The sequence below is a fragment of the Denticeps clupeoides genome, chromosome 19 (genome assembly GCF_900700375.1).
Source record: "Denticeps clupeoides chromosome 19, fDenClu1.1, whole genome shotgun sequence".
Classification (NCBI taxonomy): domain Eukaryota; kingdom Metazoa; phylum Chordata; class Actinopteri; order Clupeiformes; family Denticipitidae; genus Denticeps; species Denticeps clupeoides.
The window spans coordinates 18,888,391-18,901,187 of record NC_041725.1 but is presented as its reverse complement, the minus strand read 5'-3'; the positions used below and the strand labels follow the sequence as shown (position 1 = coordinate 18,901,187).

The 12,797-nt window shown below is 49.1% G+C and overlaps 2 protein-coding genes across 2 annotated transcripts; both read right to left on the bottom strand.

The window, feature by feature from the left end:
• Nucleotides 1-2,657: 2,657 nt before the first annotated feature.
• Nucleotides 2,658-3,675, bottom strand: LOC114769360 (regulator of G-protein signaling 21-like). The gene is made up of 5 exons (XM_028962297.1): nucleotides 3,482-3,675; nucleotides 3,340-3,399; nucleotides 3,202-3,266; nucleotides 2,959-3,125; nucleotides 2,658-2,879 (listed from the first exon to the last, which is right to left on the bottom strand). The coding sequence occupies exons 1-5, from the start codon at nucleotides 3,538-3,540 to the stop codon at nucleotides 2,688-2,690; spliced, it is 543 nt and encodes a 180-aa protein (XP_028818130.1). The 5' UTR covers nucleotides 3,541-3,675; the 3' UTR covers nucleotides 2,658-2,687.
• Nucleotides 3,676-6,546: 2,871 nt separating this feature from the next.
• LOC114769342 (platelet glycoprotein V-like) lies at nucleotides 6,547-8,965 on the bottom strand. Its single transcript, XM_028962274.1, has 2 exons — nucleotides 8,847-8,965; nucleotides 6,547-8,515 (listed from the first exon to the last, which is right to left on the bottom strand). The coding sequence occupies exon 2, from the start codon at nucleotides 8,505-8,507 to the stop codon at nucleotides 6,603-6,605; it is 1,905 nt and encodes a 634-aa protein (XP_028818107.1). The 5' UTR covers nucleotides 8,508-8,515; nucleotides 8,847-8,965; the 3' UTR covers nucleotides 6,547-6,602.
• Nucleotides 8,966-12,797: the final 3,832 nt, after the last annotated feature.

The window sequence follows — 12,797 nt, the reverse complement described above, 5'->3', positions numbered from 1 at the left end:
TGGACATTACTAGACTTCTGTCAATTCTGTCACTTTTTTTTCATGCAGCTGCTGTAGTTTTTAACACCACCTACGTGCTGCAATGCTTTGCCGTTAACCGTAAAAAATTTATTAAATCTTTACATTTACATTTGACTGGGATTGAGGATGTAAGCTGAGTTGTGGGTTCGACAGAATTTCGGACTACGGCATTATTAAATCTGATGACATTGGTTCTATCGGTATAGAGCATCTACTAGAACATTCCAGTGCGTTCTTTGAGCTTTGAAGCTTAGGGATCTTCATATTTTGTTTCGGTAAAGTTTGATTCGGCTGAAAAGACACCAGTCCGGTACCAAATTTTGAAGTGCATATTTATTGAAAAACCAAACAACTTAAGCATTTGGTGCCAAATTAGTTTAAAAATGAAGAAATATATATATTAAAAATATATACTGTCGAAATATGTTCATCCTATTGTTTTTGTGCTCCTCAATATTGTAATGCTCACCCCTCAATATGTCCATGCCTAACCATATATATAACTAAAAGAGGTCAATTCAACATTATCCTTAAATACAAAATGCAGGAAGCCTCAGCTGTAATAAAAATGGTGAAAATGAAATGCTCAGTTAAATAGTCGGTTCTTTTCTTCAGAGTACGTATTGGGGAAAAAATAGCACAGAAGCAGAGCTCACAGCCAGATGGATTATTCAAACCCCAAATTTTTGGGTGTCATATACAGAGCTGGCTGCTTCTCTCTGGACCTGGTCTCGGGCCTGCAGGCTGCGTCTGGAGGGTAAATGTCTGGCGAGAGCGCCGTACAACAACCACTTCCAGCCCACGCCCTCGCACTGCTGCATTTATCTCCCAGCTCCAGTCTGTTAGGATGTTCAGGCCTTCTTCTGTGTAAACACTTGCCCGTGTTCGAGTGGAGCAGCCACGAGCCAAGTTTCCACGAGAACATCAAAATCTTTACGCCCAAGGTGTTTCCCAGCACTGACACCGGTTTTGTTCCCTCAGGGCATTTCCCAAGCTGACCAGGAGAACAAAGTGTCCCCTCCGTCAGCAGCGACCGCTCCTCAAACACTCGCCTATAAACCAGACGGGCACAAATCAAATCCAAAATTTATTCCATTAACTTTACAGCCTGAACACAAACACTCGAACCTACAGCCAGTTTAGAGGCACCTAGCAGTTGGAGGGCTGTGGGAAACTTTAGAACCGGGAGGAGACCCACACTGACACGGGGAGAGTTTTGGAGTCTTGTTCAGACATTGATCGCTTGTGAAGCTTGACCAGCGTAAATATCATGTCTCCTGGAAACCACCTGGTCATTTTTGCACACTAAGACTCATTTGCACATCATTCTGTAATTTTCTTTGAATATTAACTGTAATTACAGTTCATATTTATTTATGTCTGCAGGAAATAACTTTTTTATCTTTATTTATATACTCGGCATTTGTATGTGGCCAGCAAAGGAAGAGAAATGTAATTTCAGTGAAGATCCATGTGAATCAGCCAAATTCTCCTTTCTACAGTCTGGCAGCGGCCATGTTCCATGAGTGAACTGTAAGCATATTTACGGGTTTAGGCGTGGGTCAGGAGGCTGTTCCATTGCATAAGTGTTTGAGAAGATGAAATATGAGAAGAATCTTCATTTGCAGAGAAACCTAAGGTAACCGAAGTAAACAGAATCTTGAAAAATGAGAATAAACTCACACAAAACATATAATATTGAATTTCATACCTGGTCCCATATTAATATGTTGAAATCCGATATTATTTTAGATGAAATTAATACCGTTGATTGGGCTGGTGGTAGCTTCGTCTACGGTGAAGAACCTTGCTAGGAACACGTATGTTCCCGCAGTCGGCGGATTATAAGCCTGGTTCATCACTGGATGAATGTCATCTACTGTGCCTGTGATGTCATCTATTTCTCAGTGACAGTTTCGGTGTGAACGTCCACGAAGCCACCGGTGATAACCGCAGCGTGGCGGGAATTTCAGTAAACCGCCTGACTTCTCCACCTCTCTGCGTCTATCATCACGTATCATTTTTAGGAAAAGAAGCGAAACTGCAGAAGTGAAATTTTGAAATCCCCTGTTAACGCGTTGCAACGGGCGAATCGCTGGACGCTGTCCCCCAACGGGGGACGCCTGTTTGCCCAGATTATTACGTGCATGGAAGCTGAAGGCCTGTCCTGGAAAACGACGAGCAGGATTCATCCTCGTGGCTAAAAGGTCCGTTTCCTCTTTTGTCACCCGGCGTCACCGGTCTGAGGCCCGTCGAGTCACTGTGACGAATGGAGGAAGCCGCGCTTTTCCGGACCAAGACGGGCTTTTATTGCGAAATCTGCACACGCTGGATATGTCAGCGTCCAGCCGGTGGTGGTGAAGAATAAATAAATAAAGTCTACGTGGTCGTTCCGTTTATCGCAATGTGCACGTCCTGCGAGAAACGTAGAAACGTTCTGGAGGCGATTACGCCGTGGGCAGCTCTGGAAAGCGCCGGAAGGCCGTTATCGGCCGCTGCAGGAAACACGGCCGTGGCGAGGTCCCGATCATCACTACCTTCAAAACGTTCGTCCTTCCTGAGGCCCCACAGACGTTCTATTTGGAAGTGGATCCACGTTATTTTGGAGGCTCCTCGCCAGAACCTCTCTAGAAGTTCCAGTTCTGTCCGTCTCTGGTCTTCCTGCTTCAGCCCCTGATGGCGGCATCGGCGGCGAGCGACTCCAGCAGGGTTCTGTACATGTCTGACCTGAGGAACCGTGGGTAAGAGTCACGCTCCATCAGCCCGTAGACGATCTTCTGGGCCTCGTCGAAGCAGCTCACCTTTGGGTCCTTCACGTTCCTCCTGATCTGCTCACGTGTCTGGTAATCGATGTTGATCTGCGGCAGGGAAAAAAAGGTGAGGAGAGCGGTTCCGTCACAATCTACTCTCATGCCAAGGTTCCAAACCCTAAAACACCTCTTTAGGAGACTCGGCTTTAATGAACTGCTCGTAGATCCTCTTGGCCCTCAGCATCATCCGGAAGGAAGATTTGGTTTTCTTGTAGTCCTCGCAGGTCAGCCAGAATTCCATGTTCTCGTCGCTGAATTCCGATTTCAGGAACGTCCTGAATGAAGCCAGCCCATCTGTTGGGAAGGAAGCGTTAGAACCGTCCACCGTGGCTTTTCCGCACGAGGTGATCGGGACGTTTTAAACGCTTACACTTGGACTGGAGGAGCTCCTCCAGTGACTTGGACCACTGCTGCGTGTCTTCTAACGTCAGCCTGCTGCAGGGCGGGAAGAAGATTTTAATGCTCGTCACCTGCAAATACGTGGTCCTTGTGCTCCAGAGGTCCTCACCTCTCCGGTAGCGTCGGGTGGGAGAACATGCCCTGCAGGCGGCACATGAAGTTCTTCCCCCTACGAACAGAGCGGCACAACACATGGGGCATGGTGTGGAAGGAGATGACGACCAGGACGAAGGTGAAGTGAAGGAACTCACAGGTTGTTCCTCTCCATGCTGGGCGGCTCGGTCAGGGCTCGCGTGGCCGGGCTGGGCATGATAAGGTGGCGGCGGAGACCCAGGGACGTGCTGCGTCTGCGGCTCAGACGGGTCCCCTCTGCTTTTTATACCCGGCAGCGCGGCGGACGGTTGGTGACAGACATCCGAGAAGAAGAAGAAAAAAAAGAGGAAGCCCCCCTCTCTCTCTCTCTCTCTCTCTCTCTCTCTATCCCTCTCTCTCTTTCTCGGTGTCTCCCTGCCTTTCCTTCTCCTTTCCAGTCGTCTGTCCGCCTCGTGCACACCCTCCCTGTTCTTCCTCCCTCCTCCCCCACTCTGTTTTCAGGGCGCCAACGGACCCGAGTCGCCGACAAGCAAATCACCTGCTCTGCACAAAGGAGCCGGACCGTTTCCAGAACCGCCAGAGGCCCTTCTTCTTTCACCAGAAATCCCGTCTGCTCGTCCCGGCGGGTGGGGCTTAAGCACCTGGACTGGAGTCTCCTGTCGATGCCACTGACCCCTGTCCAGCGCCCGCTTTGACCAAAGATGGCTACGTGCTCCGGACCGCGGCCCGTGGCCCGTGGCCGTGCGGCTACTTCCACATATAGGCAGCGGGCGTCCGGCCACGTGTCTGTCTGCCATGGCAACGTTTGTGGTTGGAGGAAAACACGAGACGATTCCTCACCGTCCTGCTTAGTAATGCAACATCTGCCACCCATGGCATCCTGCGGCAGCCTCGGCCCCGGGCTGCGTTACTCACGTTACTCACATTACGCCGCGCATGACATGTTAGGAATCTGTAGACCGGCACAAATACGTTTTTTTTCCGTCAGCAAGAGGAAGCGACGGATCTGAGGCTCCGTACAATCCATCCAAGTGATGCTCCCCTCGCACGAGGGTAGAAATGGACCTCATCATGGATGCATCACGATGCAGACGTGGGCCATTCTACCGTTCATACCATAATGACGTTGCTCGGTGCCGGTAGGGACTGTGGCGGCCTCCAGGTCGGAGTTCGGCCTCGTCCAAGCGGACTTTGGAAACGAATGCCCTCTGAACGCCATGCGCCTTACTGCGCTTTGTAGCTGCGTGCGATTGCCGTTCACTCGTCGCAGTTCAACGCCCATCCGGCTTTCGGTAGAAATTGATGCAGCGTTGGTTTGGTGGTTATACTCAAGAGGATGAGTTGAATGACAACGTTTAGAGCGTTGTTCCGTGGTGATGAGATTACTTTCCTAACAAGGACTCACATTCATTGCCATCCTTCACGCTTCATGACGCCCAAGCCTGTAAATCCGTGGGTGGAATATTTTGGACATTTCGCCGGATATTCTTGGGCCGGCCAGATTACCTTTTAAAGACTTGACTCTGAGAAAAGGTCAGAGGTCAATTTTGTCAATTTGCATGTTCTGTGACACGGTTACTCACAGCGCTCAGAGTAATAAAACTTCATAAATCATGTACCTGTTTACACTAACGGAATCTATTTCTCATCCTAATTCTGTATTTAGGAACACAGTGGAGCACTGAGGAACCCTCATTCTAAAGGGACAGCCAGGTAATAAACGTCCCTTTCCCTAAACCCCTATTCCTCCAAAAAATATAAATGAATAAAAAACAGGGCAAACATTCACATTTCATTTTTCATTAACAGTGAACTTAGAATTTAGTTAATGTTTGCAAAAAAAAGCATTTGTATTTTTTACTATTTAATTTCCAAATTGCAAATGGTCCATTTCAGTCATTTTGAGTATTTCTTTGCCATTTTCGGGAAATTGTCCTTTTTAACATAAGTGTGGCGATTAAGTCAGCGACAGTCGTGTCACTGGATTAATCTTCAGCCAGAATCTCAGACAAAAAGGATGTTCTCTTGCACTCTGCACACTTTCACTTTCCGTTCTTCTAACCGACTGCTGTCACGTTGCACCAGATCACCAGCGCGTTGCTCTTTCTCACTTGAAATGTGTGCGTTGAAAGTTCTGTGCTGATTTTCACTGTTGACCTATGACCCCTAGAAGCTATTGTGATGCTCTTGTTTTTATTCACATTTACGGCATTTACCAGACGCCCTTATCCAGAGCGACTTACAGTCAGTAGTGACGGGGACAGTCCGCCCCTGGAGACACTCAGGGTTAAGTGTCCTGCTCAGGGACACGGTGGTAGTAAGTGGGGTTTAAGTGTGTTACCCTATAGGCTACTACCACCCGGTTGTTGTCAATCTGAGACAAAATCTCCTCCTCATGATTAACTGTTATTTTTAAGAAAATATATGTTAATAGCGACTGGGTCACAGTTATTTTTTTTTATTCATTCAGGCTCGTTTACGGTAAAAAACATGCAGAATGATGTCTGAATCCAGACACTGTAGTGTCATTTACTGGACGATTAACAATGTCACTATGAATTTTTCGGTAGTATGATAGGAAGTACGGATGAAACGTCACACCAGTCACACAAGGGCTGCTGTTTTATTAAGGGACGTGTCACCGGAAGGAGCAGTGGGAGTGGCACAGGCGGTGAGTAATGTCAGCAGACTGAGGAGAACTTCCACTGATAAGCATCAGACTGCCATGAGCCATTCGGCCCGGATCACTTATAGCTCAGAGCAAGTGGCACTTCCGCCACCGCCGTGCTGCACGTCCCTCTGTCACTTCGGCCTGCATCACTGTCCAGGTTCTTCACCCTGTTCTGGCTCACGAGTGGCAGTAATGCCATAATTACTCACAAGATCGCGGCTGTCTGACATTTTCAAACTCCTCTCTCAGGCTTTGATGCACCCATGACACGTTTGGTCCTGTGACATGTCAATCATTATTTCTCTCTGTGTGTAATGCAGCAGGAGGCATGGAAATAAGACAAGGCTACGAGCTCATTTAGGAACTTCATCTTCATGTTTTTTGTCAGATTTGTAGGAAATTAGGTCTTTTCCACATGGGCACAGCAAGCGTACAACATTCTCCAACCGGCATTTGTACTTCTACAATAAAATTGATTGAAATACATAGAAACAACTTTTTTTAAAGTCAGAATTATTCTATATGCGAATAGGAACGATACCCGTTGGCTGACATTTTTATTGCATTGATGCCTGAGGAGCTCCTCGTCGGAATGTAAAACGTTGTGATCACAGACTGTCCCGTACCACCCGTGCTTTTTCCCGCCCAGAACATTTCACCACATGTACCAACGCCTGGTGCAGGCGGACCAGCGCGAACACGCTGGCCAGGATCAGGGCCGCGCCCGCGAGCAGCAGCACCACGTGAAGGGTCAGCAGGAACTCTCTGTAGGGCCCGCTGGCCGGGACGCTCCACAGGTAGACCCAGCCTCCCAGGTGATTGTTGTGGATGATGTCTGGCCCACTTTCAAGAACCAGTTTGCTGGAGAAATATCGGGTGGAGATCTCAGCGTTGCTCAGAGGAGGTGGAGATGTTGGTGTCGGCCGTAGGTGATCGGAGAAGGCGGAGGATGAGGTGTGTGCAGTGGGTGTGTCAGGAGAGTGATTCGAAATAGCTGCAAGTGTTGAAGTTGTCCAATGGGGACTTGACGTTACAGAGGTTGGGTTGTGCACTGGGGTGGCGACGGAGCCCTGACTTGTGGTGACACGAACTGCTGGAGACGTGGGACATGGAACGTGCCTCACAGACGCCACAGAGATGTTTTGTAATTCAAAGGGTTCCTGGCACGTTGGATCATCTAGGATGTGGTTTTCATGGTCCCAAATCCAGTCTAGCATGCCTGCAGTGCTGCATGTACAGTCCCATGGGTTTCCTCCAAGGGTCACGTTCTGCAGGGCACTCCGGTTGTTCATCTTTAGCGTGAAGATGTTAGCCGGGAGGGAGCGAAGGCGGTTCTCGTGTAGCTGGATGCTCTGCAGGTTTGAAAGGTTGTAGAAGATGTGCTCGGGCAGAGCCCGAAGCCGGTTGTTGTTGAGGAGCAGGACTTGAAGGTTGGTCAGGTGATGGAACAGTTGAGGATGTAGGTTCTCCAGGTTGTTGTATCTCAGAGAAAGTTTCTGCAGGTTGGGCTGGCAGCAGAACAGGTCTCTGGGCAGGTCTCGAAGCTCTGAGTTCAGATGAAGATTGAGGCTCTCGAGTCCGGTCATGTTGGCAAACAGGTTCCATGGGACTGTGGTCAGCTTGGTTCCATACAGGTAGAGCTCCTTCAGCTTCGGCATGTGACCAACCAGCTGGTCTGGCAGGAAGAGCAGTGGGTTTTTAAACAGCGTGAGCTTGGTGATGTCAGGCAAGTGGTAGAAGGTCCTCTCCGGGACGTTCTGAAGAGCGTTCGATGAAAGGGTCAGGGTTGAGAGTTCAGGCGTGAAGAAAAAGAGGCGCGGGGGGAGGCTCTGGATCCGGTTGCTGTGGAGCTTGAGCTCACGGAGCTCGGCCAAGCCGTCAAAAGCCCCGGCCTCCAGTGTCTGCAGCCGGTTGCTGTAGATCATCAGGTGCTGGAGGCGCGCGAGTGGGTGGAACAGGGCCGGCGGCAGACGGGCGAGAAGATTCCTCCCCAGGTTCAGGAAGCGGAGACTCCCGAGGCTCCGGAAGACGTCGGCGTCCAGGTACGTGACGCTGTTCCTGCTGACGTCCAGCTCCGTCAGGTTGACCAGGCCCTCGAAGAGCATTCGGTCGATGCTGGTAATCTGGTTCCCGTCCAAGTGCAGCTCCTCCAGGAGAGACAGGCCCATGAAGACCGGGCTCGGCAGGCTGGAGAGGTTGTTCTCCGAGAGCTTGATGGAGCGGAGCTGCTGAGACTGGCCGAAGGCCTGCGGGTGCAGGGCGTCCAGGCCGCTGTGGGTCACCGCGAAGCGAGTGATGAGGGGGAGCCGCGCCAGCTCGTCCTTGCCGAGGGCCCTCACGTGGGTGGCGTGCAGGATCAGGTGATACGTGTGGACGGGCATCGGCGACGGAATATCGGCGATGCTTCCGGTGCACATCACCGCCCCGTTCTTGTTGCACGTGCAGCCGGCAGGACACTCAGCACGGACCAGCTGGGGCGCCAGCCAGAGCGCCAGGACGAGGCCGAGCGCCATTTCATCAGCTGCCCAGCACAAAAAATACAAACCATTACAGCGAAAAAATGGTTCTGAAAGAGGTCATAAATGGGGTTGGAATGTGTGCTAAAACTCCACCATACCGCTATACGATATGATATTACTGCAAGAACAATATGTTCTAAAATTCATACGTGAAACACACACCAACAGACTCAAACAAAAACGGCTCATCGGGAAAGTTCATTATGAAAACTTCACCATACATCACTCTACGACGACCAACAATTAAAATGCATTCGTTGCCCTGGTGACAAACTAATAGCTATATCGCAATGCCACATTAGATTTTCCGAAGGCTCGTTTTGCCGGACCCACCTCTCAAGTTGAAATTCAGCGCCGAGTGACTTGAAGAGAAACGGCTCGTGTTTTATGTGTCCCAACAGGAAACATGTCGCCATCGCACATATGCCTGCATCCACTACGATAACCAGATAGGACTAATATGAATAGACAGACGACAGCGCACTTTGGCACACAGCATCATCGAGAACTTTAATGAAGCTGTGAACCAGAAGACCCAGGTTCAAAACCCACTTACTACCATCGTGTCCCTGAGCAGGACACTTAACCCTGAGTGTCTCCAGGGGGGGACCGTCCCTGTAACTACTGATTGTAAGTCGCTCTGGATAAGGATGTCTGGTAAATGCCGTAAATGTAAATGTAAGCGAGCGTCTGCGGGGAATTGTTGGAGACTCGGTAAGGACCCCATGCATTCACCTGCACCGCCTGCTCTACCTCAGGCCGCCATCGCTGGCCTCGGCCGTGGAGTGACGCCTCCGTGCAGATGCCACTCGCAGGCCGCCTGCTCGTCGGAGATACAGTGCGGCGGGAGCAGCCAGTCACTCAGACGGAAACTGAACATCTGATTAATCGCAGGGGACTCAACTGTCACAATTTTGGCTTTTCTAAATGTAAATGCTATATTTATACTTTCTGATGTGCCTGAACCCTTACAAACAGCTGATCTAGAACACCGTGTTCCTTATCCACGATGCCACCTGGTCGGGTCCCATACACTCTATACCAGCACTTTACTGTTTATTGCACATTACGTATATCATGTGTAACCTGACTGTATTATGTATAGTTTTACTGTATACGCTATTGCTCTGTGCTGTAAATTGCATTGAGCTGCTTGAGAGACACCAACAGCCAGAACCAAATGTGTGTGTTACTTTACTTTACTGTACTTTACTTTACTTTATTTAGCAGACGCTTTTATCCAAAGCGACTTACAGGAGGAAGACACCAGCAATTCTCGTTCGATTTCTATAGGATTTAAGTTTACAAAACTAAGAGCCCTGATAAGGCCTAACTTGTCAGAAAAGAGCATGCTCGGAGATTGTTAGGTGCTAGATGAAGAAAAAATTATAATGTGTGTGTGTGTGTGTGTGTGTGTGTGTATATATATATATATATATATATATATATATATAGTATTGTTTTGTGCAATGTGTACGCATGTGCGTGTGTAAGTGTTAAAATACTTGACAAAGGATTCTGGTTTTAAAAATCCGATAAATATCCGATTTTTGTGTAAAGTGCCAGGCCATCTTCTGTTCCGTCGCCATCGGACATCTGCCCTTGGCTGTGAAACCTGCGGCACTCGACATGTCGGGACACCTGTTGGATTTTGACCACTAGGTGGAGGCAATGAATGCCCTATGTGCTGCAGTGTAGCTCCGCCCACTGCATCATTTTGAAAAACGCTACAGAGCGGGCATAGATCTGGGACAGGGCGTGGTCACCTGATCCACCCAGAGACATTCACCTCTAATTAATGAGGGTTTTCTTCTGTTTTCTGTTCTGTTCTTCTGTTTAATTCATTTAAATATATGAGTCTATCACAGAACCATTTTCAAAACTCAAGACTTCCTCTTTAGAGAATATTTAGATGAACTTGTAACCTTCTTCTTGTCTGACTTCTGTATAGAAACTAGAACAGAGTGAATAAAAAGATTGTATTCATAGTTGGGGGTCCTAATGAACCAGAACTGACCACTTCATCCATGGTGACATGGAAGCACGTTGTAAGTCCCTCTGGATAAGGGCGTCTGGCAAATGACATAAATGTAAATATAAATGTAAATGTCAAAATCAGTAAATGGGTCCATGCATCAGATCCAGATATAAAAAAGCAGCAGCAGCAGCAGCAACATTGTCTCTCAGCTTTTTATTGATGCTTGAAAAATAAAAAGTTGCAGAATTTTTATAGACAACAATATTTACAGTTTAAGAAAGAGGTTGTGTATTTTTTTACAGTACCACCAATGCAAAGAACAAAACCATCAGTGATATGCAGATTATGCGTATAAACAAAGTCTTTTCATTTAAAAAAGAAACGAGGGGAGGGAGGGGAAGAGCGATTGCTATTTGGACTGATTATCTAGCTGGTGGGCAACGGAGAGAGAGAAGAAGCTTCCAGTAGGGTCCGGTGCTTCAGACGCAGTACTTCCAGAAGCAGCCTACAGACAAACGAAAGGCGTTTTAACTTTAGACCGAGGAGAAGATGTAGACGAGCACCACACTCACCTTCGGCTCGCTTCCCGGGTCTGTTCCCCAGCCGCTCTGAGGCCATCTCCCTCTGCAGCTCCAGCTCTTGTTTTAACGCCTCCAGCTGGAAGGGGGAGAAGGTTTCATTTGAGGTCAGGGCTTCATTAAATCGAACCCAACCCCACAAAGAACGGATTCATACCTCCTCCAGGTCTGCTACCCTGCTGGCCAGTTCCAGACCTGGAAGGAATCGGGTTTAAAAATTCAGCATCATATCCATCATATAGGTCATGTGGAGCCGAGATGATGCCTTACCAGCAGCATCGTGCCGCTCTGCAGATGCCACGTTTTTACGCAGCAGCAGCGCCAGGATCTTGTTCTGGACGTCTGTTTCGTCGCCCGGGTGAAAGATCTGGCTCCCTGTGATGGAGGAAAACGGCTTGAATATGAGTTTTGAGCGATGGAAATGGTGGCTTCGTGGCGAGTCCGCTCACCGCGGGCCAGGGCGCTCCGGGCCTCCACGCCGACCAGCCCGTGCAGGAGCAGGATGAGCAGGAATCCGGGGAGTACGTGCGCAGAGCCGATCGTGTCCATCGCACCCGCAGAAACGGTCCCAGCAGGCGTTGGCCTCGTCCGTCCCAGGCGTCTTCTGGCCCGGCCCCGGCGCCGCCCGCACTTTTAATCTCACCGGGGCGGGGGGGGGAGGGGACCAGGGTGATGCCTTCAGATCAATAGGTGACACGAGGCCGTAAACCCTGTCACTCTAAGTGCAACGGGAACGGGAACGCCATCGCCCCATCACGGTGATTGATATCGTCCCGACAGAGCGCGGGCCTGAATGACGCATGCCAGGAGAGGCCATTTGTTAGTTGGAGATCTTGGCACGTCCATCATGTTTTCTTTTACTTTAATTAGCGGGGACAAGACGGACGCCTCGCCGGGGATCTGAAGATCTGCAGCGTTATCTCGGCCCGGACCCACGCCTGACACAACCGCTCACGTCAAGCTGCGCCCGACCTTGGAAACGAGGATCGAAGCATTTTAAACGGTTCAAAATGTAAAAAATACATAGAATGTTTACGCTGCGCGCAATTTGCTTAACCAGTTACACGCTGATCAGATATTGATTTGCATAAAGCGATTATTGCAGAATCTCGTGAAACTGTGACGCGATGTGTGTGGACAAGGAGACTCTGAGCTGCAATACAATATCGTTCTCCATCTGAAGACTTGTTTTATTTTACAGAGTTGGGAGAGACGAAAACTGTAATGCCCATATGGAGACATTTATCAAAGGCCCTTATCCAGTCACTAGTGACGGGGACAGTCCACCTGGAGACACTCAGGGTTCAATGTCTTGCTCGTGGACACAATTTTACATTGATCCTATTTACCAGACGTCCTTATTCAGAGCTTCTGACAGTCAGTTGTGATGGGGACAGTCCTCCTGGAGACACTTAGGGTTCAGTGTCTTGCTCTGGAACACCATTTATTATATTTTGACCCTATTTACCAGACGTCTTTATTCAGAGCTTCTTACAGGCAGAAGTGACGGGGACAGTCCATCTAAACACAGTGAGGGTTCAGTGTCTTCCTCAGGGACACATTTTTAAATTTACCCCATTTACCAGACGTCCTTATCCAGAGCTTCTTACAGTCAGTAGTGACAAGGACAGTCCCCCTGGAGACACTAAGGGTTCAGTGTCTTGCTCGGGGACACAATTTTCCATTGACCCTCCAGGCCACAGTGAGGGTTCAGTGTCCTGCTCAGGG